The 24898-nt window shown below is 37.9% G+C and overlaps 3 protein-coding genes across 6 annotated transcripts in view; all 3 read left to right on the top strand.

Moving 5' to 3' along the window:
• Nucleotides 1-5149, top strand: part of sez6b (seizure related 6 homolog b) — a 192903-nt gene extending 187754 nt beyond the window's left edge. For 2 of the 3 annotated variants that reach the window (XM_056263439.1, XM_056263441.1), the window contains exons 16-17: nucleotides 405-504; nucleotides 4734-5149. In XM_056263439.1, coding sequence (XP_056119414.1) covers nucleotides 405-504; nucleotides 4734-4763 — 130 coding nt within the window. In that variant the 3' untranslated portion in view covers nucleotides 4764-5149. Of the gene's footprint in view, nucleotides 1-404; nucleotides 505-2662; nucleotides 2716-4733 lie in introns of those variants that run through there. The other variant, XM_056263440.1, reaches the window with a different exon arrangement.
• A 2232-nt stretch (nucleotides 5150-7381) lies between these two features.
• Nucleotides 7382-21019, top strand: phf12b (PHD finger protein 12b). Of its 2 annotated transcripts, none has more exons than XM_056263442.1 (15): nucleotides 7382-8080; nucleotides 8584-8762; nucleotides 10375-10447; nucleotides 11216-11633; nucleotides 11718-11838; nucleotides 16411-16543; nucleotides 16763-16927; nucleotides 17517-17669; nucleotides 17776-18304; nucleotides 18888-18995; nucleotides 19132-19290; nucleotides 19377-19475; nucleotides 19558-19640; nucleotides 19763-19901; nucleotides 19983-21019. In XM_056263442.1, the coding sequence occupies exons 1-15, from the start codon at nucleotides 8015-8017 to the stop codon at nucleotides 20345-20347; spliced, it is 2790 nt and encodes a 929-aa protein (XP_056119417.1). In that variant the 5' UTR covers nucleotides 7382-8014; the 3' UTR covers nucleotides 20348-21019. The 2 variants fall into 2 exon arrangements, with proteins under 2 accessions (XP_056119417.1, XP_056119418.1); XM_056263443.1 differs by having other exon boundaries at nucleotides 19135-19290.
• A 1005-nt stretch (nucleotides 21020-22024) lies between these two features.
• Nucleotides 22025-24145, top strand: dhrs13b.1 (dehydrogenase/reductase (SDR family) member 13b.1). The gene is made up of 5 exons (XM_056263446.1): nucleotides 22025-22245; nucleotides 22363-22481; nucleotides 22562-22685; nucleotides 23133-23459; nucleotides 23703-24145. Exons 1-5 carry the CDS (start codon nucleotides 22122-22124, stop codon nucleotides 23960-23962), a joined length of 954 nt encoding a protein of 317 aa, XP_056119421.1. The 5' UTR covers nucleotides 22025-22121; the 3' UTR covers nucleotides 23963-24145.
• The last annotated feature ends 753 nt before the right edge of the window (nucleotides 24146-24898 follow it).

The raw sequence follows: 24898 nt of genomic DNA on the forward strand, positions 1-24898 counted from the left end.
TACTTCTGTGATCATTTTAATTATTGTAACAGAAATAATAATACTGTGTGGTTGAAAAGACTGTTTGTGAAGCTGTTCCATACATGACAACTGCTCTCTCTTGCTCAGCGACAGCGACAATGCAGATCTGAATCAAGGTTTCACTACGATCGTACTTGTCAAATGTTTAATAGATACAGGCGAATCATTGTCATTTAGGAATAAGATCATGTTGGTGTTTGAATCGAGATCATGATCTTTTAACGATTAATCATGCAGCTCCACCACATGGTTTGACATTTTGTTATGTAATAATGCAATGAAATTTGTTCAAAGTTTGTGACAATGATAGTTTAGTTCAAATCTCTCTCTTCTGGTTCAGGCCAGTGCAAGGCAAATGAATTGTTGATGTTTGTTTGTTTCAGGGTGCAGGGGAAGTCTCTACGGCTGTCCATGTCCACATCACCACAATATGATCACATCAGAGGAGAGTCAGCTTTTGAAAACCCCATTTATGAAACTGCAGTAAGTAAAGCATGTGCTCACCAAAAGGCTACATTCATCAGCAAACTCCTCATCACTTGTAATAGAAGCCTATTACCCATCGCATCCATTTGTAGTGATATTTCAATGTAGACTGTGGGGTACTCATGTGTTCAGTCTTACAGGTGCACATCTGCACTTTGAACACCATCTGTGTTGCCATATTGTGGGTTCATTTCTGTAATCTAATTAGCTGTAAAGTGGCATTCTGGAGTTGAAATGAAGTGGCGCACAAAGCCACGCCCTCATCATCTCATCATTAACGATCACACGGATTTACAAAATTATCAGTGGGGCAGAACACCAAAGAGGAAGTGACACATTTAACCTCATTATTGCAGAGTCTATTGGCCTATCACAGCCACCTCTGCTTCACCTGCTCTCATTGTTCAATATTCACATTCAGCTCAAAGAGATAGTTCACCTACAAATTAAAATTCTGTCATCATTTACTCCCTTTCATGTCGCTACAAACCTTCTTTCTTCTGTGGAGCACAAAAGGGAGACATTTTGCACAATGCCGCAAGTGGATGGGGACAAATGCTTGCTGTGCTCCAAAAGTGATTGTAAAAGTATCATATGGTCAAATGGCATCATAAAACTAGTCCACATAACTCTGTAATTAATAGCTTTAAGTGACAAACAAACCAAAATTAATTTTGTTAGTCGGTGAAAAGTCTGATTTGTGTTCATGTATACTACCGTTCAAAAGTTTGGGGTTAGTAAGATTTTTTTTTAAAGAAATTAATACTTTTATTTAGCAAGAATACGTTAAATTGACCAAAAGTGACAGTAAAGTGCCATTTGTTACAAAAGATTTTTATTTAAAATAAATGCTGTTTAGTTAGTTTAGTAAAGACTCTTTTATTCATCAAAGAATCCTGTATAAATATAAATATAAAGCAGCACAACCGTTTTCAACATTGATAATAATAAGTGTTTCCTGAGCAGCAAATCAGCGTATTAGAATGATTTCTGAAGGATCATGTGACAATGAAGACTGGAATAATTCAGCTTTGCCATCACAGGAATATTTTTTTAAATAGTTAAATAAATTAAATAGCTATTTAAAATTGTAATAAAATTTTACAATAAGACTGTTTTACTGTACTTTTTATCAAATAAATGCAGCCTTGGTGAACAAGAGACTTTTTTTTTATACCTTTGCACAGCGGGGGTGGATGACTCCATTTGGAAGGGTGCCCGCGGACACATCGGAGAACAGGCTCACCCTGGAGCTCATACCCACTCATGCAGGAGAAGCGCAGAGTTAGTGTACTATAGAGTTACCTGATTTTCCCAGTAATTTGATGACTGGATATAATTTTTTTTTAAGTACTTTTATAAAGATCACACACGCTAGAGTAATTTTTCGTTGTGTTGGCTCATTTCCGTTGTGTTGTACATTTTCCGTTGTGTTGTGGCTCATTTCCGTTGTGTTGTGGATTCATTTCGTTGTGTTGTGGCTTAATTTCATTGTGTTGTGAACTTATGTTTGCTTTTTAAATTTCATTGTGTTGTACACTACTGGGCCACCATAAATTTCTATAGCCAAAGATATTCTTCATAACTGAGCATAAATAAAAATACATAGAAAATTATATCCAGTCATCAAATTACTGGAAAAATCAGGTAATTTCAGGAAGGGTGCCTTTTCAAGCAGCTTTGATTTATAGCTCTATCACGATGTGCGCATTTGTGAGCATTAAAGACATTTTAAAATCATTGTAAAATATTATCAACCCCAAACTTTTAAACCATACAAACATGTGCTTGTATGTGAAGACATGTTTGCACCAGGTTTCACAATATCATGCCAGATCTGATTGTTGGGGGTTTTTTCGCGCGTTGCACCACTTTTAGTTGTGAAAATCAACAACCAGTGAGATTTGGCAGTTTGAGTATGCAGAAGTCCATATAAGTATGGGAAAAAAAGCTTCTGGGAAAGGGAAAAAAGAAAGTCACACAGGTTTAGAATGACATGAAAGTGAGTAAATTATGACAGAATCATTATTTTTGGGGGGTGAACTATCACTTTCATGCAGAGAAAAATAAATCAGCAGCTTTTTGACCTACATAAACTTGCTCAGTCACTTACATTTGCACTTTCTCTTCTCTCTCTGCATCTGCATCCCCGAAGAACAATGAGGTGAGAATTTGACTGTCAATACTTTTACACTGATATATGGACCTTTTCCCCAGCCTGCTGCGTGTAGCATGTGTTACAGACTGCAGGTTATTCACACCTCTTATTATGCTGTGCAAGTGTCCCTCCAGATCTCTCTCTGTATGCTGTAGCACTCATAACACAGTCCCAGCAGCACTGCCTGCATATACTAAACCGCTCAATAACAGTTTCAGGCCCCCAGGGCCACGTCTGCGTTTGACTGTATGTAAGTGTTGTGGCTGGACGGATAAGTTTGTGTGTATGTGTGTGTGCTGGTTCCTCTTGCACTGATGGCCTGAAGTCGTGTTCTCGCATTATGCATGTCAGGAAGTAAAGATGATGCAAACGGGGGATCACAAGCACCTCTCTTGGGTATGAAGAGACATGACTGTCTAATGACAAGTCTGGGTTTACTTAAAGGATTAGGTCACCTCAAAATGAAAACTTCCTGATAATTTACTCACCCCAATGGCATCCAAGATGTTCATGTCTTTCTTTCTTCAGTGGAAAAGAATTTACGTTTTTTTAGGAAAACATTTCAGGATTTTTCTCCACAGTTCACACAATGGACTTCAACGGTAACCAAACTGTTGAAGTCCAAATCAATGCAGTTTCAAAGGGCTTTGAAGAGCTTCAAAGGGCTCTTCACGATCCCAGCTGAGGAATAGGGTCTTATCTAGCGAAACGATCAGTCATTTTCTAAAAAAAATTAAAATGCATTTACTTTTTAACCACAATTGTTCATCTTGTGCTGGTCTGCCAGGCATTACGTAATCACGTTGGAAAGGTCACGCTGGACGTAGACTGAAGTACCGCCCCGTTGTTTACAAGCGTGGAGGAGGAGGATCGTTCACATTTTATTGTATGTTGAATGACATATTTATGTCGTTGTGTCCGTTTATTGTTTAAAATGGTCCTTTCGTGTGCGTATCCTGAATGTTTAAAACAATGGGGCGGTACTTCCATCTACGTCCAGCGTGACCTTTCCAACTTGATTACGTAATGCCTGGTGCATCGCCAGCACAAGATTGTGGTTAAAAAGTATATAAATTTTAATTTTTTTTTAGAAAATGACTGATCACTAGAAAAGACCCTATTCCTCAGCTGGGATCGTGCAGAGCCCTTTGAAACTCTTCAAAACCCTTTGAAACTGCATTGATTTGGACTTCAGCAATTTGGTTACCGTTGAAGTCCATTGTGTGGAGAAAAATCCTGAAATGTTTTCCTCAAAAAACTTAATTTCTTTTCCACTGAAGAAAGAAAGACATGCTTCTTGCTTTCCCTGGGAATCGAACCCATGACCTTGGCATTGGAAGCGCCAACGCTCTACTCACTGTTTGAGCTACAGGAAAACTGGATGGCATTGGGGTGAGTAAATTATCAGGAATTTTTTTCATTTTGAGGTGAACTAATCCTTTAAGACTGTGTTTACAAAAAGTAGAGCTAGTTAATATTGTGTTTTGGATATTTAATTTCAGCATTTTAAAGATTTTTATTTCATATGCGTTATTGACTTTGCATGCCCCCCCATAAACATCTAAAGGCTTTTTAATTCTCATTTGATAATCGACTATTTTGTGTTTATTAGTTAGACAACATCTTCCTAAATCACACATTGCCCAATAGTTTGTCCTCCAACTTCCATCATGCTTCCATTACTGATTATTATTTTTAAGTCCTTTTCATGCTTAAGTTGCATGGTATTTTTGATTTGTACAGAGACCTATGATTCAAAGCAGCCACCAGAGGTACTCTCTAGGATTCTGTTGTAAAGAAAGAGCCTGTAAGGAGAGTTGATCAAGGGAATAGCATCACATGGACGAGGCTGAGAAGGTTTGAACCACTGGTGTAGGGCGTCTCCATCTTTAGCATCTCTCTCATGTTGTGTTTGCAGCCAGCATTTGGTTTACATATTCCCACCCCTCACAAAATGAAATTATATATATATATATATATATATATATATATATATATATATATATATATACAGTAAATACATGAATGTTTATATTATATTTGATGTGTTTGTTTGTTTGGTCCACAGGACACGAGAGAATACGAAGTCTCCATTTAAATAAAACAAAGCTCGTTTTAGCATGGAGGACCGCAAGCCTTTCTCCGCCTTGTGGAAGATCTTCTCAGTTCCTCTCACATCTTGTGTAGCCAACTCTGCTCTTATTCTCACCTGGACCTACCTTCTCATCATTTCTCATCTGCTGTAAATATCACCTTGCTTCTGAGGACTTCCACAAGCGAAGAGTGTGGACAACATGATATTATTTTTGTAGAGCTTCAATAGCATTGTCCTGGCAGAATTGCTTGTACAGTTTTTACCCGTAATTGAGCCAAATGAATTAATGAATTCAAAAGAATGACTGACAATAGGGGAAACCATGTTATTTAGGTGACTGATGTCTCTCTAAACAGATTTATTTATTTAAGTTTTTTAATTGTCGCACTTTTGCACTCACAACCCACCCCCACCCCCTCCAAAAACAAAAATTTTATGGAATACATATTATGTATAATGTAAAATCACATTGCGAGATTAAAGAAAATCACAAGTACGAGAAATAGTTGCAGTTGTGAAATATAGTAAATAATGATAGAAATTCACATTGAAATATAAAGTAATTGCAAGATATACAGTTGCAATTATGAAAAAAGACACAATGGCCTTTTCATTTTCAGTCATATATAAGCTTCCATAGTTCAATAGTTTGGGGTCGATGCGATTTATTGTGGTTTTGAAAGAAATGTCTTATGCTCACCAAGGCTGAATTTATTTTATGAAATGTACAGTAAAAACTGTAATAATGTGAAATATTAGTACAATTTTAATTTATTTTATTATATTTAAAAATATATAATTTATTCCTATGATGGCAAATCTGAATTTTCAGCATCATTACTCCAGTCTTCAGTGTCACATAATCCAGAAATCATTGTAATATGCTGATTTGCTGTTCAAGAAACATTTCTTATTATTATCAATGTTGAAAATAGTTGTGCTGCTTCATATTTTTGTGGAACCCGTCGTACATATTTTTTTCAGGATTCGTTGATGAATAGAGAGTTCAAAAGAACAATGTAAAAGTCTTTACTGACACTTTTTAAATCAATCAAATTAATCCTTACAGAATCAAAGTATTAATTTCTTCTTCTTTTTAAAAAAAATCTTACCGACTCCAAACTTTTGAATGGTAGTAGTATCTGGAGATCTTATCCAGATAAAATTTTCCATAAATGTAATGGTAATCATAGCATTTCAAATATGAATATCATCCAGGGGGGAGTGTGGGGACACTCTTTAAAACAATTGTGTAACACACGGCAATTATTGAACAATTAAACCTATGCATGGTTTACAGTTAAATCTTTTTTTAAATAATTATTTTCATTTTCCACTACCTTCAAATAACATCTGGCAGTTTTATAAAGTGTAGTGTTTTGCATGGAAACTGGTACATCTGTATCCAGTGATGTGAAGTGGGTTTCATTGGGGTGGTCTTAAGCATTTACGCTAACCTTAATTATGACTCGCCTGTGTGTACAGTGTCAAACAAAAGCCTGCTGTTGAAGTGCTCTCTGCGCTAAATCCCAGCGTTGGTTGAGTAAGCCAAAAGTAAAAATCTATGTACAGGAAGTTCTTGTAAATCATCCCTCCTTTACTGATTAATTGGCTCTGATTTTTTGATTTCCGTTTATTTTTGTATGTTTTTATACATATGGAACAAAATAACAATTGACTGTACTCTTTCAGCAGGCACACTTAATATATAAATATCTAAGAATGTACATACAATTTGTATTAGATATGGCTTAAATGTATGTATATATGAGGTTTATCTATTATAGAATAGATCTTTGTTCATCATTTCACACTGTCTGTTAATATCAATTATATGTATCATCTAAAAGAGTTATGTACTTGGTCTCCATTTGAATGTTGTCCGTATTGATTGAAATATTGTCATTTCACTGTAATTAGCAAAAGCTGCCAAAAACATCACAACTGGTCACATGACAGACTTGCATTGTGTGTGTACATTTCAGTGTGTCACTGTCTCCAATTGAACAACAGTGTTTTGGGAACATAAGAAACAACATTTAATGGAATTCAAGGAACTCAAGTGCATTTTTCAATATGAAAATATTACATGCATTACATTCATATTTATTTAATTATCCAAAGCAACTTATGAGTGAGGAAGAACATGAGCAGTTCAGTAATATGAGAAGTGCTGTACAAGATAGTCCAGAGAACTGAAAAACAGTGGAAGAATAATTTGTTTTTAATGGTTTTTTTTTTTTTTTGTGCATTGCAGGAATTTAGTCACGCACTCATGGAAGAAATCTTAAGATGCTTCTTGATTGCTGCAAGAAACATGTCTGTTTGGGATTATCTTGATTCAAAATATATTTTTAATTTATTGTACTGTACTGTAATTATTTACCACAACATTGTCGGAGCATATCATCAATTAAAAAATGATATTCCATTGGATTGGGCTGTTTGATTTGTTCTTCACGAACAATTTTGTACCCATTCATGGGGAATATTTCCTTTTGTGTATGATATTTCCTCCGTGCTTGAGAGAAAACATGGCCTGCAGGCTGAGAGTTATTCTGCCAGGCTAACGCTAGGAGGAGCACTTTCTCTCTTCGTCTCAGTACGCATGCGCAGACTTCATTCCAACCCCGCTTGAGTCGAGTCAGAGGAGGGCAGCGCCAGCCAGTTAGCAAATAGCTACTAGCAATGGCTTTTCATAACAACACCTCTGCTCTTCACTGCTGTCATCTGAACACCATCCGCCAGTGTTTCTGCACATAAGGACCTAACCGCCGACAATCAATCCAGCAGATTTGCTTTGCGAAAGAGAGCGCTTTTCTAGTCAGTATGCGATGGGGACAGACAGCTGTGGATTTCTACAGGCATCTTTGCAGGCGGCTGCTGCTGAAGCAGAGGATGCTGCTAGGCTAGCGAGCTAGGCCTTTACATCCCACATGAAACTTTCAATACTGCACCAGACAGCAACATTTCATTCAAAATATGAACGATATTTGCTCTTAAATGAGAGTTTGAGCAATTCATCAGCTCTCGTTTAGCACCAGACCTCCGGCGACCTGTGTGCTTTTGTTTGTTGATAGCTGCTAGCTAGCCGAACATCGGAGCAGCCAATCCGCTATCTTGTTAGATTATCGACCAGTGACCAGTTTAATTTCTCCAGGACGGCTTAAGGACAGCAGATAAACCCGACTGGATTTGGAGAAAGCGAGAACTGTTGTCGGGTTGTGTGTTCATGCTACATTTCAGCAGTGTGAATGTGGGACAAAATGGAGACCCCGAAGATTCTGTACGATTTGGACACGTCTGGGGGCCTAATGGAGGTAAGCCTGTCTGCCCTTCAGCTGTGCCACAAATCACTGCCTTATGCGAGTTATAATACAGGCATATGGATTAAATGAATCCGAATGACAGTAAGTTACAGAATGGACGTGAGTCGCTTTGGTGAGTTTATGTAGAGCTGGGCCTGTTGCAGAAACGTGAACAAAACTTGGCTATACAGCAACCGAACAGTTTTCATTAGTGAGCTCACGTGACCAGATCTGATTTGACATGGAAAAAAGTTTAATGACCTTCTCGTAGTTGAACCCAGTGGTCCAGGACTGCACACTCTGGATGTTTGAATAAAAACTAACACCTGATTTTACTCCAAAATCTGCAATCAGATTCGGATGATATCCAAAACCTTTCACTGGTAAGGTTGGAAACACCCGTTTAATGTGTGAACAGACTTTCTCTCCACTGACGTCTGTCACTTAAAACATTTCAGGAGATCTTTGTGTAACACCACATGCATGCTTCAATTATATTTGCCAATCTGTTCCAGCAAATTCAACAGCTGCTCGCACCTCCACGCTCCGAGGATGGAGAGAAGAGACGCAAACCAGAGAGGGAGACCAGAAGAGGAGGCCGAGCCACAAACCATGACACCTGTGACAGCTGCCGTGAGGGAGGAGATCTGCTCTGCTGCGATCACTGTCCGGCTGCCTTTCACCTGCAGTGCTGGTATGTTTGCAATGTGATTTCATATAGTGTCAGGGATAAACACCGATAAGAATGTGTTAATGTACATGTCTGTTTACACTGCTGATTTTTAAATTTCACAAAGTTATTTGTCTGGTTGGCTGATTTGGATTTAAGAGGGTGACTTGTGGTTGTGTTGGAAGCACTAGTTAGAGTGGAAAGGGATGGTTTGCACTAGCCTATATACCATATTTTTCTAGTAAAAGACAGTGTTTATGAATTTATAGTTGTCAACATAACATTAAATAAAAAAACATGACCGTTCTAAGGTTTGAGGATTTTTATAAAAACAGCAATATTGTGAAATGTTAATTTCTACTAACTTCCTAAATATTTGAAGGTGTAATTCATTCCTGTGATTGCAAAGCATCATTACTCTAGTCTTCAGTGTCACATGATCCTGAATTGGTGCTCAAGAAAGGTTTCATATTATTAATGTTGTGCTGCTTAGTGCTTAATATTTTCGTGGAAACAAATGTCTACTGTCACTTTTGATCCTTGCTCAATTAAAGCTATAATTTCTCTTATACAGTAGTCAATATTTGAAGTGGATCAAAACCTTTCATCAAAGTTATACATGAATTTTTAACACCCGTTCTTGTCTTAGGACAAGTTTGATTAACTTTTTTCATCCACTTCAAATGTTGACTACTGTATTTGTTGTAGTGGTTCCACGCATCTCTCTTTTTTATATATTAATTATAGTCTACAGTCTAACTACAGTCAGTTTGGCAGTTCAGCATGCTGAAGCTTATCTCTGTAGCATAATCTTTACATATTGTTTTATGCACATCACCACTTCCTCTTCCAAAAAAGGGCATTTAGAAGTCTTTTGTTCACTGACAGCCTGAGCTTGAGCTAAAGTATTAATGCACATTTACCCTAAGAACGAGAAAGTTATTGATGCCTACAGGTTTAGTTGTCCTCGTCTACATCTCATGTGTAAGATTACAATTCTCTCATTCTGAAGCCACAGCTGTGTCTTAAGTTAATTTCTTATCATGTAAGTTTTGTTTGAAGGGAAATCACCCCTGCCTCATTTTATTTGGTAGCCGTTTAATAATTGTCTTTCTTCCATGTCCTATTAAGCAAACGCTTAGTTTTTACTGCTATTGTCCTGTGCTTATCACTGAGGGGAAGTAAATGTATTATTCAACAACTCTGTCCTGATTTGTGTGGTTGTTTCACATTCATTCGATCCAGTCTTTCTCTTAGCTGATGTAACCTAGAACTAGTCTACTCTGTATGTCAAAGAGAGGAGAAAAAAAGAATTGTATTGACATAGTTGTGGCATGTCAGTAACATTGCATCATTTGTGCCATGTAACCTAAATCTTACAGTGAGTCCTTGTGGTTCAGGCTATTTTAACCTGTAGATTTGTGAAACCAATAGTTTCAGTGTGATTGCAGCGATGTGGTTTTCTTTGCATCTAGCACAGTGAATAAAACCTGTGAACTGTCACTATATTTTTCATACAAAAATTCAGCTTTTTTTATTACCGCAAAGAGTTTACAGAAATTTTTAAATGTCTTAAAAAGCAGTATTGTGTTTTTGAACACATCAAGATTTGTGAAAGAAATGTCATTCTTTACAGTAATCCGCCTTTGAGCAGAGAGATGCTGCCCCCTGGTGACTGGATGTGTCATCGCTGCAGTGTGCGCAAGAAGGTTGGTGCAGTCATATTTGCCCTTGCTTTGTCTATGAACATTTAGCAGTTTTTCCTGAAAATGGTCTTTGGTGGTGGCGGACAAACAGGGGCATCTACACACCATACAAAGTACCTTAGACACGTGAACTGTGAGCCCAGTACTGACAATAAATCCCAAATTAATGCCAAGGAGCAGTTTGTAATAACTTATCCTATTTATTCATGATATAAAAAATAATCACTATCAGGACAGATCATAAAACAAAGTGCTTAGAACTATTATATATTTATTGAGTGACCCATTTAAAAAAAAGTAAGTAATAAAATTAACAACAAAGTAACGCATTACATAGAAGAAATGGCAGGTCTGATTTTTGCATTTACATCTCAAGATCATTTGGCATACAGTACCAGATATTGTTCCGTCCATTGCCGAGGTTATCACTGTCAATCGAATTCAATCGCACATTTAAATACGGTTGTCAATCCAGAAACTTGTGGAGTTAGAGATCTTTGGTGGAACAAAGATTCATTTTGGCAGCTGGCAAAATATTTTCAGTGCAGGAAAAAACCTGAACATATAATAATTTGAGGATGACACAAAATGCATGCCGCCTTCACAAAGGATATAATCCCAGAGTGTATTGCTTTGAGCAGATGGCAGACAAGGCTAGATAAATGTTAATCATAAGAAAAGTATCCTTAACAGCATGTTAACTGTTGCCTTAGCAACCTTGCTTACTAGTTTTAGGACGGAGCAATACAGTATAATTTTGTGGTTCTCTAGAAGCGTGAGCAGAAGGCAGAGCAGGTGAACGGGGCGCTAGAGCGGCAGCTGTCCAAGCGGTCGTCCTCCCCTGCGGCGGAGCTGGAGCTGGGAACGCTGCGTCTGGACGGACTGCCCTCTGCTGCGTCAGGAGGCCTGAGACTCGCTGTCGCACAGGTCCGTCTTCTCGAGCGACGCACGAGTAGCCGTCCTGGAACGCCCACTTCCAATGCGTCCACTGACACGCCCACACCATCGGAACAGAATGACGTGGACGAGGACCTGATGGATGTTGAAGAGGAAGTGCACTGCTCTGAGTCCGAGAGCACCACGCTTCGCCTGAAGAAACCTTTTCAGCTGCTGATCGCTGCGGCCATGGAGAGAAACCCCACGCAGTTCCAGCTGCCCACTGAGCTTACGTGCACCACTTCACTGCCAGGTGAGACTCGCCCACACTTTTGTGCGATGTGTTGTTAAAGTGTGCATTGAATAACTCTTAGTGTATGTGTGTGTGTATCTACAGGCAGCAGTAAGCGCAGAAGGAAAGAGGAGGCAATAGGCAAGAATGTAAAAAGGCCACAACATGAGCTGGATCCCAGTGGGCTGGTCCCTCTGCCAGTGAAAGTGTGCTTCACCTGTGGCAAGTAAGAGCCCAGAAACATTAAAGACACTGTTATGTTTATATATATATATATATATATATATATTACTGTATGTATATTAGGGGTGGTTAATCTGTCTGATTTCCCGATTCGATTACGATTATTGAAGTCCCGATTCGATTACAGTCGATTTTCGATTAACGATTCTCGGTTAGTGATTATTGATTTTCCATTTCACAACAGTAAATGAAAATACACTACAAAGGGATTGCAGTATTAAAAAAAAGTCAGCTGCTGAATTACTTAACTCTTTTATTGAGTAACAACAACTCAAAGCACTTTCTGTGTCGTGTATGTAGCTTATGTTCTGTAGAACATGAATACATCACATTGTGTTGTGACTCATCAAGTTGAACTAAACAATAACAAATAAATGAAAGGCTTATTTCCTTTAGGAAGTAGATCAGAACAAACATACTGTAGAAATTGGACAATTTTCTTCTAGAAAGACAAGGTGTTGTTCAGGTGGAGGAAGACTGCAGGTTGCAGTCGAAACATGTCAAGGTAAAGAAAAAGTTTTTTCTCCACCTGAACACCTTGTCTTTCTAGAAGAAAATTGTCCAATTTAATCATTAAGAAGACAAAATGAACATTTTTGAACAGCTTACTGTAGCTTCAGCTTATATACTGTACTGTAGAACACAGTGACAAAATGCAACACACTAACTAGACAGGCCTTTATAATTTAGTGATATGTTGTTCTTTGAGTGTAGGCCTAGAGTCTCTAATCTCTAAAAATCTCCAAATGCTCGACGTGAAACTGCAGTCTTCCGTCCGACCTTTTACTATCGTGTCAATTGATTTTGATATGCGCGAGGGAGAGAGAGACCAAGACAGCGCTCGTGTTGTTTGAAGACGTGAGAGTGCACGCGCGCGGCCGGGGCTCTCTCTCTCTCTCTCTCTCTGCTCGCGGCTGTCAAGCGCAGCAGTCATTTTTTTCTACATCACTCACCGATCAAAAAAGGCTTTGGTGGGACAAAAATGTGCTTTGGTGGCCATATGAAACGTCTCATATGGCTTTTCTCATATTTGTCGTGTTTTCCGAAATATTTTAGTTTTATTCCACAAAGCTTACAAATAGTGTGGCTCTTGTCCAGCTCCTTTCCCCCCTTCAACTTCACAGAAGCCAAAATATTTCCACACGTCAGCTTTTAACGAGGAGGGTGTTTGGATATCGCGCTCAGTCATCGCGTCTCTGTTATGTGCACAACACAGACGGTCCGGGCACTGCACTTCCGCGCTTCAGAGTTCCGTCAATATATTACGTTATTATAAATATATATATTTTTTTTTTTTGAAAATCGATTTTTGACATTTGCGAATCGATTCAGAATCGTCCACGTCCGCATCGCGATGCATCTAAGAATCGATTTTTCCCCCTACCCCTAATGTATATATATATATTATATATATTTGGGGTGTAACAATACACGTATTTGTATTGAACTGTTCGGTTTTCGGTACGCATTTTTAAACCGAACGGTTCGTTGGACCATTTTTCCTGTCGACCAAAATTTCGTTATTTCAAATGTAGCCGCGTTGCACGTGGCAAGCGCACTCATAATGTAAGAGACGCTGGCGTGACCACAACATTGCCCAACATCAAATGGCAAATGTAATGTAAGCGGAACGAAACTGGGCCACTCGTTATTGTGTGGTTGACGGACCGTTTATCTGTTTGGACCAGAGCAGCACGAGCCGATCTTAATCATCAGCACTGTTACTACACAGCCAAATCCAGTAAAGAAAACATTTGAATTCGCCACTGAAGTAAAAACATCGCTGCGAGATCTAGTGAGAAACATTCACATTTCTGCGTTATTAACGGATCAAACAGCGCTGACGTGGAAACCAGGAAGAAAAATTGTGCCATGAATGAACTATCCACTGTCCACAGATCAGCAACATTCACCATGGATGTACTGTAGTAACACTACTAACTGTAACCATGGGAGTTTGGCAGGAATAGTAGGCTACAATGCTTTCAAGTAACATTACGTCGGTTTAATTTCGACATTATGAATACAATTGCTGCCCTCAAATGTTAATCTGAACTAAAATAAACCTTTGTTTATAACTACTACAATATTACATTTCATTTTGTCCAAGGAGCAAGGAGCTGTTTTGTTTTATATGCTCCTAAGAAAAGTCAAGTATAGCTCCATCATTGCTCAAAGTAAAAAAATATCATACTTTATGATGTTAGTTTTAATAAAAATGTAATAAAAAAATTTAATCAAGGAAATTTCTCTGGCATTTCTTTCTTTTTGCTGTATCGAAAACGTACCGAACCGTGACACAAGTGTATCGTATCGAACCGTGAATTGTGTGAACCGTTACACCCCTAATATATATATATATATAATGTTAAGGCTGGGCATTGACTTTAATTTCATGATTTGGTTTCAGTTCAATTTAATATTGATTAATTGGGTCCTATCATGTACAGTACATGGCAAATTTTCTTCAACTTATGCTGTAAACTATACAGGAAACCCCAGTTGGTACATCACTATAATATTAAAGGTTAAAATTTAAAATATAAGTAGCCTATACAAATCAGTTAATTACACATAAGGAGTTTTTTTATAATGCATCTTAATGACATAATTATGTTATTTTTTTAAATATAGACATTTAAATGGTGGCTGTCATAAAATCATGACTGATTTATTCCAACATACATTAAATATCAAAGAACAGGTTAAGTAAAAATACAATGGATATGCAATGGTGCATATAATTAGCATAATGCTCCTCTGTAGAGTTAATTTTTCTAGCTGACTAACGAGTCATGAATGGCTTTTATTAGGGAAATGTAACATTACGTGAAATATTGTTCTCAATCTGTTTTATTGACGTCTTTCCACGTTTGAAACGTTGATTGAGCGATTATGAGACATGATACAGATTTCGATAAGTTGTACTGTATCTTTCAACATTCCTCTGGTGTTCGTTCACGTTTATTTCATGCTGTAACTAGTAGTAAAGAGGAAGAGATGATCGGTTCACGTGCCGCTTGAACTGAGGCGCTACAGCAATCTGTCATGCCATATTAAAGAGCGACAAAACGGTATTTGTTTAAATCTCCTAATAAGATTGGTAAGCTGAAACTTTTTCACATCATATCCATAAGTAATAAAGCTTATAGCGATTTATTGGATGGGAGGCGGGATACAATTACTACGTTCACAATGTGCATCAATAATGCGAATATTTCCAATAATCAGCGTAAGGACTTAATCGCAGTAAGATGTTTACATGGCATGAACAAAGCTCTTCACTCCTGTTTACATGCAATTTTTTTTCTGATTATTCACTAAGAAGTGTGGTTATTTTTTACCAACATGATGAATGTTACAGTATGCATGTTACTGGCCACTGTTTTAAACTACTTACAGCAAATGCAATACACATTTGCGCATTTTGGTCAGTGTGGTAATAATGCGATTAAGGTGTTTACATGCCTGTTTATTGCGATTAAAATCATCATACACCACATAGTTTATTGTGATTATGGTTACTACAATTATGAGCTTAATCGCATTAGTTTGATCAAAAGTCTTTTGTTTACTTGAGGTAAAGTTTAATTGCAATTTTGCCAAAATCCCATTATGATTGCATTATGAGGGTGCATGTAAACGCACTCAATGTTCCGTTTATTCATCAACTCAAAACAGCATAGACTAAAAGATTGATTCTTCAAAATGAGAATTGATTAAAATTGAGAAATTTATATTTGTTTTCAGAATGGTGGTGTTAACATAAAAATCATTTTTGTTAATTTAAACATTTATTAGAGGAAAAACTGTATTATTAAGTGAAAAACTTAATGAAGTACTAAAAGTACAACGTTTTTTTTTAAGCTACACTAATATTTTAAGTTGATTTTTCAGCAAAAAACACTGTTCTTTAAAAATGATATGTTCTCATTAATGTGTAATCACTTCAACCAACTAATTAAGTATTCTCGTAAGTGTATAATCTGCCATTCAGAATACATACGAGCGAGTCGCTCGAATGGCGGAAGCCATGTTGCTCATCCATCATGAAAATACTTTAGACAAAGAGGGACATACCTGGAAATTCACGCTTTGCCTTTCGCGTTTTTACACTGCACCGTGACGAATGCGAGAGGGAGATTATTCGCGACTGCCGGCAGATTTGAAATAATACGGCCATCATAGGAGTTAAAACGCCCTCGGAATGGGAGGGGCTAGAAAGTAATATTCAGTTGGTAGTCATGTACAATTTCACCGCTAGATGGGAGTAAAACCTACACAGTGTAGCTTTAGTGAAATAGAAATAGAAATATTTTTAAAAATTATGAAAATGACATTGATTTAATACAGAATTACAAAGATGTATACTAAAATTAAAATGAAGCCTAAAAATATAGCAATTAATTAAATATTTGCAAATACTGTATTATATAAATAATATTAAAATAACAATGACCCAGAATTTGAATACCCATGAAACCCAAATGGAATCACATTGTCGTCAGTATTGTTGCACATTGCATCAGGTTCTCTCTCTCCTCTTCCTCCATAGGAGCTGCAGGGTGGCTCCTCTGATCCAGTGTGATTACTGTGCGCTCCTGTTCCATATGGACTGCCTGGACCCGCCTCTCACTGCCATGCCCGCTGGGAGATGGATGTGTCCCAACCACGTAGAGCACATGGTGGTGAGTGGCTCGTCTTTGATCGTTTTTTCGAACCAATCACAACAGATTACAGTATTTTTTTCTCTTTTCAGTTTTTGTAATATGTCACATTTTAGTAGTAATATTTCAACTAGCTCATCAATTTTTTTTTTTATCTTTACTTTTAGATGATTGTGATTTCATTACTCTCTCCTGAAATTAAGAACTATAAAATGAAAAAGTTGTTTATTTCCATTCTAGCTAAACCAAAAGAATGTGACCCTCAGCACACGTTGCCAGCTTTTCGATCAGTTCCAGGACCGATTGTCCCAACACGCAGTCAAAGTGGACTTTCTGCGGTGGGTTCACCGCCAACACCATCCCAATCGCAGAGGTGTCCGCCGCATCAAGAAAAAGACATTGAAGGTGGGGCAACGTAACATGTTTTTTTAGGGTTCCTGCAGTCCTTCAAAAACTGGTTCACAATCCTTTTATGTAGGATGAAAAAAATAATATTAATATAATATGTATTGACAGTAGAAGCTTATATGGCTTGTTGACTTAAATTGAGTTGTCCTGTTAAATGGCTTAAATTCACTGATAAATGGCCTTTTATTTAGTTAGTTATTTCCACACTATTTAAAATGTTTAGGTCAGTTTTTAAATTAATAGAATTTCACCAAGGATGCATTTAATTGATCAAAAGGGGCAGTAAATGCATTTGTTACAAAATATTTATTTTTAATTTTCTATTCATCAAAGAATCCTGGAAAAAAAGTATAATGGTTTCCACAAAAACATTAAGCAGCACAACTGTTTTCAACATTGATAATAATAATAAAAATGTTCCAATTTATTTGGCTTGAAATTACTCTTGATAGTGTGATCTCTATAACATGATTTAAGAAGAATCCTTATCCAGTAATCAAATTAAAAATCGTGTCATTTCAGCAAAGGTACCTCTACATAGACAGTAGTTTTAGTTTATGACTCAGTCACTTTGATGTGTTCATAGGTCCCCAATGCCATTAAAAGTCACTACCAAAACCCCCCTGTGCTGATGGATCAAATGGGCCTTCGCAATGGAGAGCTGGTCACAAATGGTTTTATGGAACAGGAATGTTCTTCGTCTGCCCAACATTTAACCAGCAAAGAAGAACAAGAGGAGGTAAATGGACTGTATAAAGTGTTTGATTAACAAACTTAACTGCTGTTGTATAAATATGACTGCAAAAGGAATCTGTAGCATTCAGTTTATTTTCTCCTTTCCACAGTGGCTTCGTCATGTCATTGCACTTCAGTGCAGTATTATGAAACATTTATCTGCTAAGCAGATGTCCTCTTCCCTCCGGGCTTTGGAGCTTACTGATATGTCAGGCGTGAAGACGCAGGAGTGTATGGAGATGCAGGAGATCAGCGGTACACCAGTTGGCCCCCGGGGGGCTACTCTGCTGCCCTCTCTGGCACCCAAACAGCCCGAAAGCTGCCGAGAAAGATCTTGTCAGGGAGATTCTGACAGTCCAGCGGAGAAGGGCACAGGAGTGAATGGCCCGTTGGTGTGTGAGGGTAAATCTTGTATGACAGCTGAAACCCCACACAGACTACAAACTCCACTCTCAGAACCAGCCCTGCCCAACCATGTAGACATAAAGACCGAGAGCAGCAGTCCCCTCAGCTCCTGTGTGCAGAGAGATACTCCTTCATCTACCAGCCTTGCTTCAGACGCGTCGGCCCATCATCACAGCTCAGCTGTAGGGAACGCCTCCTCGGGGCCGAACAGCAGCTTCTCATCTCAAACTAAAGGTTTTTGAACCTACATACTCATTTACATCACTCAATACATCATACATAATTTCCCTTGGCTATGCTCTAGAATTAACAATCCCCTTCTGAGTATCAGATTCATTGTATCCTGCAATTAAAAAGTACAAGTGTTTGTTTTTTTTAAAGACAAAGGGGAAATAACCTTCTTATATTGCACAAGAATTGTCACAAAATTCACTATCATTCAAAAATTGTTTGATCAAAATTAGTTTGATATGAAATGATTCTAATATGCTGATTTGGTGCTCAAGAAACATTTCGTAATATTATCAGTGTTGAAACAGCTTGCATCTTAATGTTTCCACAAACATTTTTTCAGGATTCTTTCAATAGAACAGCATTTATTTGGAACATAAATATTTTGTAACATTTTTTTAAAAAAGTACTAAAATTCCAAATGTTGTGTCTCAACTAAATTACTAAAAGAGTTGTTTACTAACTTCTAGTTCCAAACCCTAATATCCGTTGTCCAAATTGAGACTGAATTAGAGTTTTAAGATTAGAGATTTTTCAGTCCACATACAAATTCCTATTTATGCCTTGTTTTTTTTGTTTTTTTCAGAGAACAAAGTGAGCCCTGATGCAATGTCTGTTGGGAAAGGCTCGACGCTACCCTCCTCTATAGGCAGCTTATACAGCTACATCAAGAATGTGGTTCAAGGTGACGCAGGTAAGAGTTCAACTTCATCCGGAAATAACTGTGTATTGTGCATCTGCTTTGCAAGTACAAGAACCCATTCTTTCCCAGTAGAAATAATAACTTTGGACTGGTTCTGAGGAATGAAATAGTTTTCTGTGTGCTGCAGAAGTTGACATGAATAAGCTGGATGAGGAGTTGATCAGACTTCTGGCCTGGCAGAGGATCCAGCAGCTGTTGTCTCCCAAATCACTTCAACCCTCGAGTAAATGTGGGATTTCTCCAGCCGTCGCTGCCTCTCTGCCCAAACCCTCCCCACACACTGAAGGTAACAAAACTCGCTCATCACATCATGTTGAGGCTGCGCTAATGACCCTTCCTGTCATAATGTGGCAAATCTTTCCTCTTTTCCAGTACAAAAAAGGGAAGTGCAAGCTCGAGCAGTACTGTGTCCTTTAACAGGAAAAGGGGCAGCTATCAACATGTGCTATAGGACTCTCTACATAGGAACAGGTACGGTTTGCAAAAAGCAACATAAACAAGATTGCATTATTTTGAGGTTGAATCATTGATGGTTTTCCTTTTTTTTTTTTAGGTGCTGAAATGGACGTGTGCCTTACAAACTACGGTCATTGCAATTATGTTTCTGGGAAACATGCCTGCATCTTTTATGATGAAGTGAGTGAATTCAGTAATTATGCCGCATTAAAGGCTCTTGGGAAGCTCATTTTAATCGAATTGTCCAGATTTAACAGATCAAGGGAGAGGAATGTTTATAAATGTTTTTTAATCTCTCGTAGAACACGAAGCATTATGAGCTTCTGAACTACAGTGAGCACGGGACGACTGTAGATAACGTGCTTTACTCGTGTGACTTCTCCGACAAACCAAACATCACTTCACCCAGTGGGCTTGCGTCCAAAGTGCAAAACAGCATCAGTGAGTACCGCCCACATATTGTTTTTGTAATGCGTGATATGATTGTCATAATGCATTGTATCTCGTATGGTAAATCCGCAGGAGGCAACAGGTCGAGGAAGCCGCTGGGGGAGGTGTGTGCGGAGGCGGTGCTGATGCCCGCAGGTGCTATGATGAGCAGCCAGGCTCAAGGAGGACCCAAGTCTCCCTGTAACTGTAAAGCCAGCAGCTCCAGCCTGATAGGAGGCAGCGGGGCCGGCTGGGAGGGCACCGCATTGCTTCACCACAGCAGCTGCATCAAAGTGGGCTGCATGCAGTTCCTATTCAGCATCACAGAGTTTACTAGCAACCAACCCAAAAAAGAGGAGACATCCACCACTGTTAGCCAAGAAGAGACTGAAGTGGTCGACGCACAGACTCCCAAACTCCACCAAATGCCAGTGCTACAGTCCAAGTCTGTATCATAACACATCCTCTCCTTAAAAAATACAATGGACCGTAAATGCAGTTTGGATAGAGGAACTTTGATAATGCGGTTAATTCATTCATTTGTACTTTGGGTGCTGGGTGTTACGGACAAAGTGTTTGCACATTACATTTCTATCATTTTTTTTTTTTTTATGCAAAACCTTTTGACTGAGGAGCAGATGTTCGATTTTCCCCTAAACCTCTCTTGTCGACACTACACCCTGTATACTTTGTGTCAGTATAAGAGGTTTTTATGTACTCTTTTGAACAATATATTTACTCCAAAATATTTTATTTTGTTATAAAAATGTATTGTTCTTTTTTCTGCAGTTTTTTGCACACTAGGTAACTATATGCAGAAGTGCATACATGTGCAAATACCTTTGTAGGATTTATTAGCAGAATCATTTATCGTTCTAGTTTTCTTCTGGAACTGTCCATTTCTCTGTAGTGTTAGAGCCTCGACACAGCCTTGGTTGTGAAGTTCATTTGTGTATAAAGCTTGTTGTTCAACTAAAGTCGTCTTTTGGTCATGTACATGTGACTGAAGTGTCATTTTGTCAGCAAGAAAATTCTGACATGTATGTCATTACATTGTAAATATATAAAGATTTTTAAATAACAGACCATTTTATGATTTTTGTGTATAATAAAAGATATTCTGTCATTTACTTAACTTTATTTTGTTTCAAGTCTGTATGAATTTCTTCTGTGGAACGCAAAAGAATATAGCTTGAAGAATGTTGTATAACTAAACAGTTTTAGTGTCCACTGACTCAGATTATCTTCTTTTATATTCCACATAAGAAAGTCAGTTATACAGTTTAGAAACAATATGAATAGAAACATTACCACGTTATGGAATTCAGACAGTGAGGTAACAGTCGCTGCATCGATCTTGCAATGCACTCTCGCCGGTGATGTGTTGAATTCTGCGACCCTCTGAATTATGTGACCATAGTAGGCGCTGTATTGAGCTAATCCTAACCGTACCATCATTAGGGCCTGGTTTCACAGACAGGGTTTAGATTAGGCCTTCGTACAATTGGGACATTTAAGTAGCTTTTATAAATGTTACTTGGAAGAAAAAAAAAACATTACTGTGAGCAACTTGGCAAAACAATGGCACTGACATATTTTAAGAAATGTCAGTGCAAGTTGCTTTCGGTTAAAACAGCAATAACATGCATTTTAGTCTGGGACTAGAAGCCTTGTATGTGTATGGTTACATAATTCAGTATAACACCGGCCTTCATCCAAATGCAGTGTGCAGTAGCGGCCTTTGCTGGGTTTAACTTGAAACGGGCCTCGAAACAGAAGGGCCCTCCGCTTGCGCTCAAAAAAGAGCCCTGTCCCCCGCCATCATGGCTCACACACTCCAGGGTTTGAAGTTATCGGGGCTTGGGGCAAAAATGTCTCAGAAATTAATCAAAATTTTCCCAAATTCAAAATACTGTATATAGGGCTTTAAAACTTTATATTTACAAATATACAGCATATTGTTTCATAAAAGTAGGTCCCATATAAACGGTACCGCACGTCCTGCCCTGACCCTGAATTAAAAGAATGTCCACTATTACATAAATACCATTTATCGAGTGCCTAAGTAAAACAAAATCAAAACAAAAACCTTTATTATACAACAAATCAACTACCCAACTCATCCGGTTAGTCAGTGCAACAGGTTTTACAGGCTATGTCAACCCCAGAATAGCTGTATGGATATTGTGGATTGTTACTTCCGTATATGTTGCAGACTATTTCTCGCTGAAAATGCCCGAAATATTGCTGATCGTGGGTGTTGTGATTGGGGTGCTGATGATATTTCGTACATATGTAAATGGAGCGCGATGCAAAAGCAAGGAAAAACTGCACGGCAAGACGGTCATCGTTACAGGTAAAACGCGTAATTTAATTTTATTATTATTTCCTTTTTAAGAATGTGTCAAGTCAATCTTTTCGTCAGTCGTTTAAAGCACTTCATGGGAACTCAACTTTGTGACGGTGTGTGCAGGTAGTAACACGGGCATCGGTAGAGTCACCGCGGTGGATTTAGCGCGGAGAGGCGCGAGAGTCATTCTGGCCTGTCGGAACCAAACACGCGGCCAAGCTGCTGCTGCTGTTGTGCAAAGAGTGAGAACATTGTCCTAAGTTACTAAATGTATGATATTATAGTTATACATAACGTATACACTGTTTTTGTTTCAACACAGGAGAGTGGGAGTAAAAATGTGGTGTACATGCAGCTGGATTTGGCCAGTTTGAAATCAGTGCGCTCCTTTACAGAAACTTTTCTCAAGACCGAGAGAAGACTGGATATTCTTATCAACAATGCAGGTTGAGTTTTGTTTCATTCGCAAACATATCATAAACTATAAAATATTAATTCAATAGGCTATTTTAATCATTAAATACACTAGCATTCAAGCGTTTGGTTAGGTTTTAATGCTTTTGAAATTGTCTCTTAATCTCACCTTGCATTTATTTGATATAGAAAAATACAGCAGAAACAGTAATATGCTGAAATATTATTACAATTTAAAATAGCTGGTTTCTATATTTAATATAAGTTTTAATTCCTACCCTTCCTTAATCTTACTACCCCCAAACCTTTATAGGTAGAAAGTATTAATACGTATTCAATACATTAATAAGAAAAAAAACAGAATATTCAGCGTGGATTCAGTTTATTCCATCTGATTCCACCGGTGCTGGTTTTGTAAGGAATATTTAATCAAAATCATACGTAAGTCTATACGTAATGCATGATATCTGTATTTTTAGGAGTTTATATGCAGGGCATTACTGAAGATGGTTTTGGTCTTATGTTTGGCGTCAATCACCTTGGTCACTTCCTCCTGACTAACCTGCTGCTGGACAGATTGAAAGAGTGCGCGCCAAGCCGCATTGTCACCGTATCTTCATATTTACATAATCATGGTAACCTTGACTTTGACACTCTTCGCACCCACAAGGAGTTTGGAGTAGGTGAGTCTTTCTGGAATGTCTTCAGGATATATTCCCACAGCAAACTGTGCAATGTGCTCTTCACACATGAGCTCGCCAAGAGGCTGCAAGGAACCCACGTGACCTGTTACAGCCTCCACCCAGGTCTGTCTCTCTCCAACATCATACTGGTATTTTAGCTCTATCAAGAATTTCATATGTAGGCACAATTGATATTAGTTTACTCTACACTACTAATTTCAAGAATCTAAGCAGAAACCTTGAGATTCAAAAGTTTTTTTTGCATCACAAGCAACATTTTAGTCAAGTTGTGAACACACTTTTGACTTGCAGTGTTTTATATTATGGAAAGGCTAACCATTCATACCAACACATTTTTTTCTCCAGGTGCTATAAACTCAGATTTGGCCCGCAATTTGAATAAAATGTCTAGGAGGCTTTTGAAAGGCATCGCAGCTCTGTTCTTTAAGGATGTAGAGGCTGGTGCCCAGACAACTCTACACTGTGCCGTGCAGGAGGGCATTGAAGCCCTGAGTGGCAGGTATTTCTCCAACTGTGCTGTGCAGAAAGTGAAAGCCAAGGCTCAAGATGATGCTGTGGCCAAAAAACTATGGGAAGTGAGTGAGACATTAAGTGGTCTGTCCTGAAACCCTATGTTATACTCGCTACACATGAGTGTAATTATAATTTTTAGCTACTATAATCACCTGTTTTGCAGATTTATGAAAAGACCATGAGACTTGTAGTTCCTGACTTTGACTTTAAAAAGATGATCCTCATGAGTTTACATTGTTGAAATTTTCACTTGGAATAAAACATTTTATTTGGGACAGATTGCCTTGTTGTTATTATTGTAGTTAATGCGATGCTTGTTACTCCAGAGAACCATTATCATTAGACATGTGCCTGTATTCGGTAATACGACAGGGCAGGCCTATATCACGATAATGAACATGTACAATATTGTTATCGCGGCAACTTCAAAATACCGTGATTCCGTGAATAATTATTTATTAGGAATTATTCCGATTTTTAGAGTGCATTTTAAGAATACTTTACCCACTGAGCTTAAAACCAGCACAAACCAGTGCAGAAATCCTGCCCTACAGCCAATTAAAGTTAAAAAATAAAACTTCCACCCCTGTTTTTATAGACAAGGATTAAGCTTAGTCCCAGAATAAAATGCATGTTTAAGATGTTTTAGCTAAAAGCAACTTATATCTTAATATATGTCAGTGCCATTGTTTTGTCTCAAGATGCACACCAGTAATGTTTTTTTCTAAGGTATATTTATAAAAAAGCTACTTAAATGCCCTAATTGAACTAAGGCCTAATCCTGGCTTAATCTAAGCCCTGTCTGTGAAACTAGGCCAATATGTACAGTTCAGAAATATAATGGATGCAACTTCTCACAGCATTTATTAATCTAGTTCAATGTTCATCTCTACATATTAATGCATTTTTAAAAAGCTGTATAATTTAATATTAATGTATTTTGAACTAACATAAATTAACAGTAGTATATTACAAATTAACGTTAACCTACATTAATAAATGCTATAAGAATTTTACATTATTAGTTC

Source organism: Rhinichthys klamathensis, unplaced genomic scaffold, assembly GCF_029890125.1.
Source record: "Rhinichthys klamathensis goyatoka isolate OS25496 unplaced genomic scaffold, OSU_Roscu_1.1 h1tg000206l_1, whole genome shotgun sequence".
Taxonomy (NCBI): Eukaryota; Metazoa; Chordata; class Actinopteri; order Cypriniformes; family Leuciscidae; genus Rhinichthys; species Rhinichthys klamathensis.

Coding starts and splice junctions, on each gene's coding strand:
- dhrs13b.1 (XM_056263446.1), top strand. CDS start 22,122: ATGCCCGAAATATTGCTGATCGTGGGTGTTGTGATTGGGGTGCTGATG. Junction 22,246..22,362: donor CAAGACGGTCATCGTTACAG/GTAAAACGCGTA, acceptor CGGTGTGTGCAG/GTAGTAACACGGGCATCGGT. Junction 22,482..22,561: donor CTGCTGCTGTTGTGCAAAGA/GTGAGAACATTG, acceptor GTTTCAACACAG/GAGAGTGGGAGTAAAAATGT.
- phf12b (XM_056263442.1), top strand. CDS start 8,015: ATGTGGGACAAAATGGAGACCCCGAAGATTCTGTACGATTTGGACACG. Junction 11,839..16,410: donor GTGTGCTTCACCTGTGGCAA/GTAAGAGCCCAG, acceptor CTTCCTCCATAG/GAGCTGCAGGGTGGCTCCTC. Junction 19,476..19,557: donor GACTCTCTACATAGGAACAG/GTACGGTTTGCA, acceptor TTTTTTTTTTAG/GTGCTGAAATGGACGTGTGC.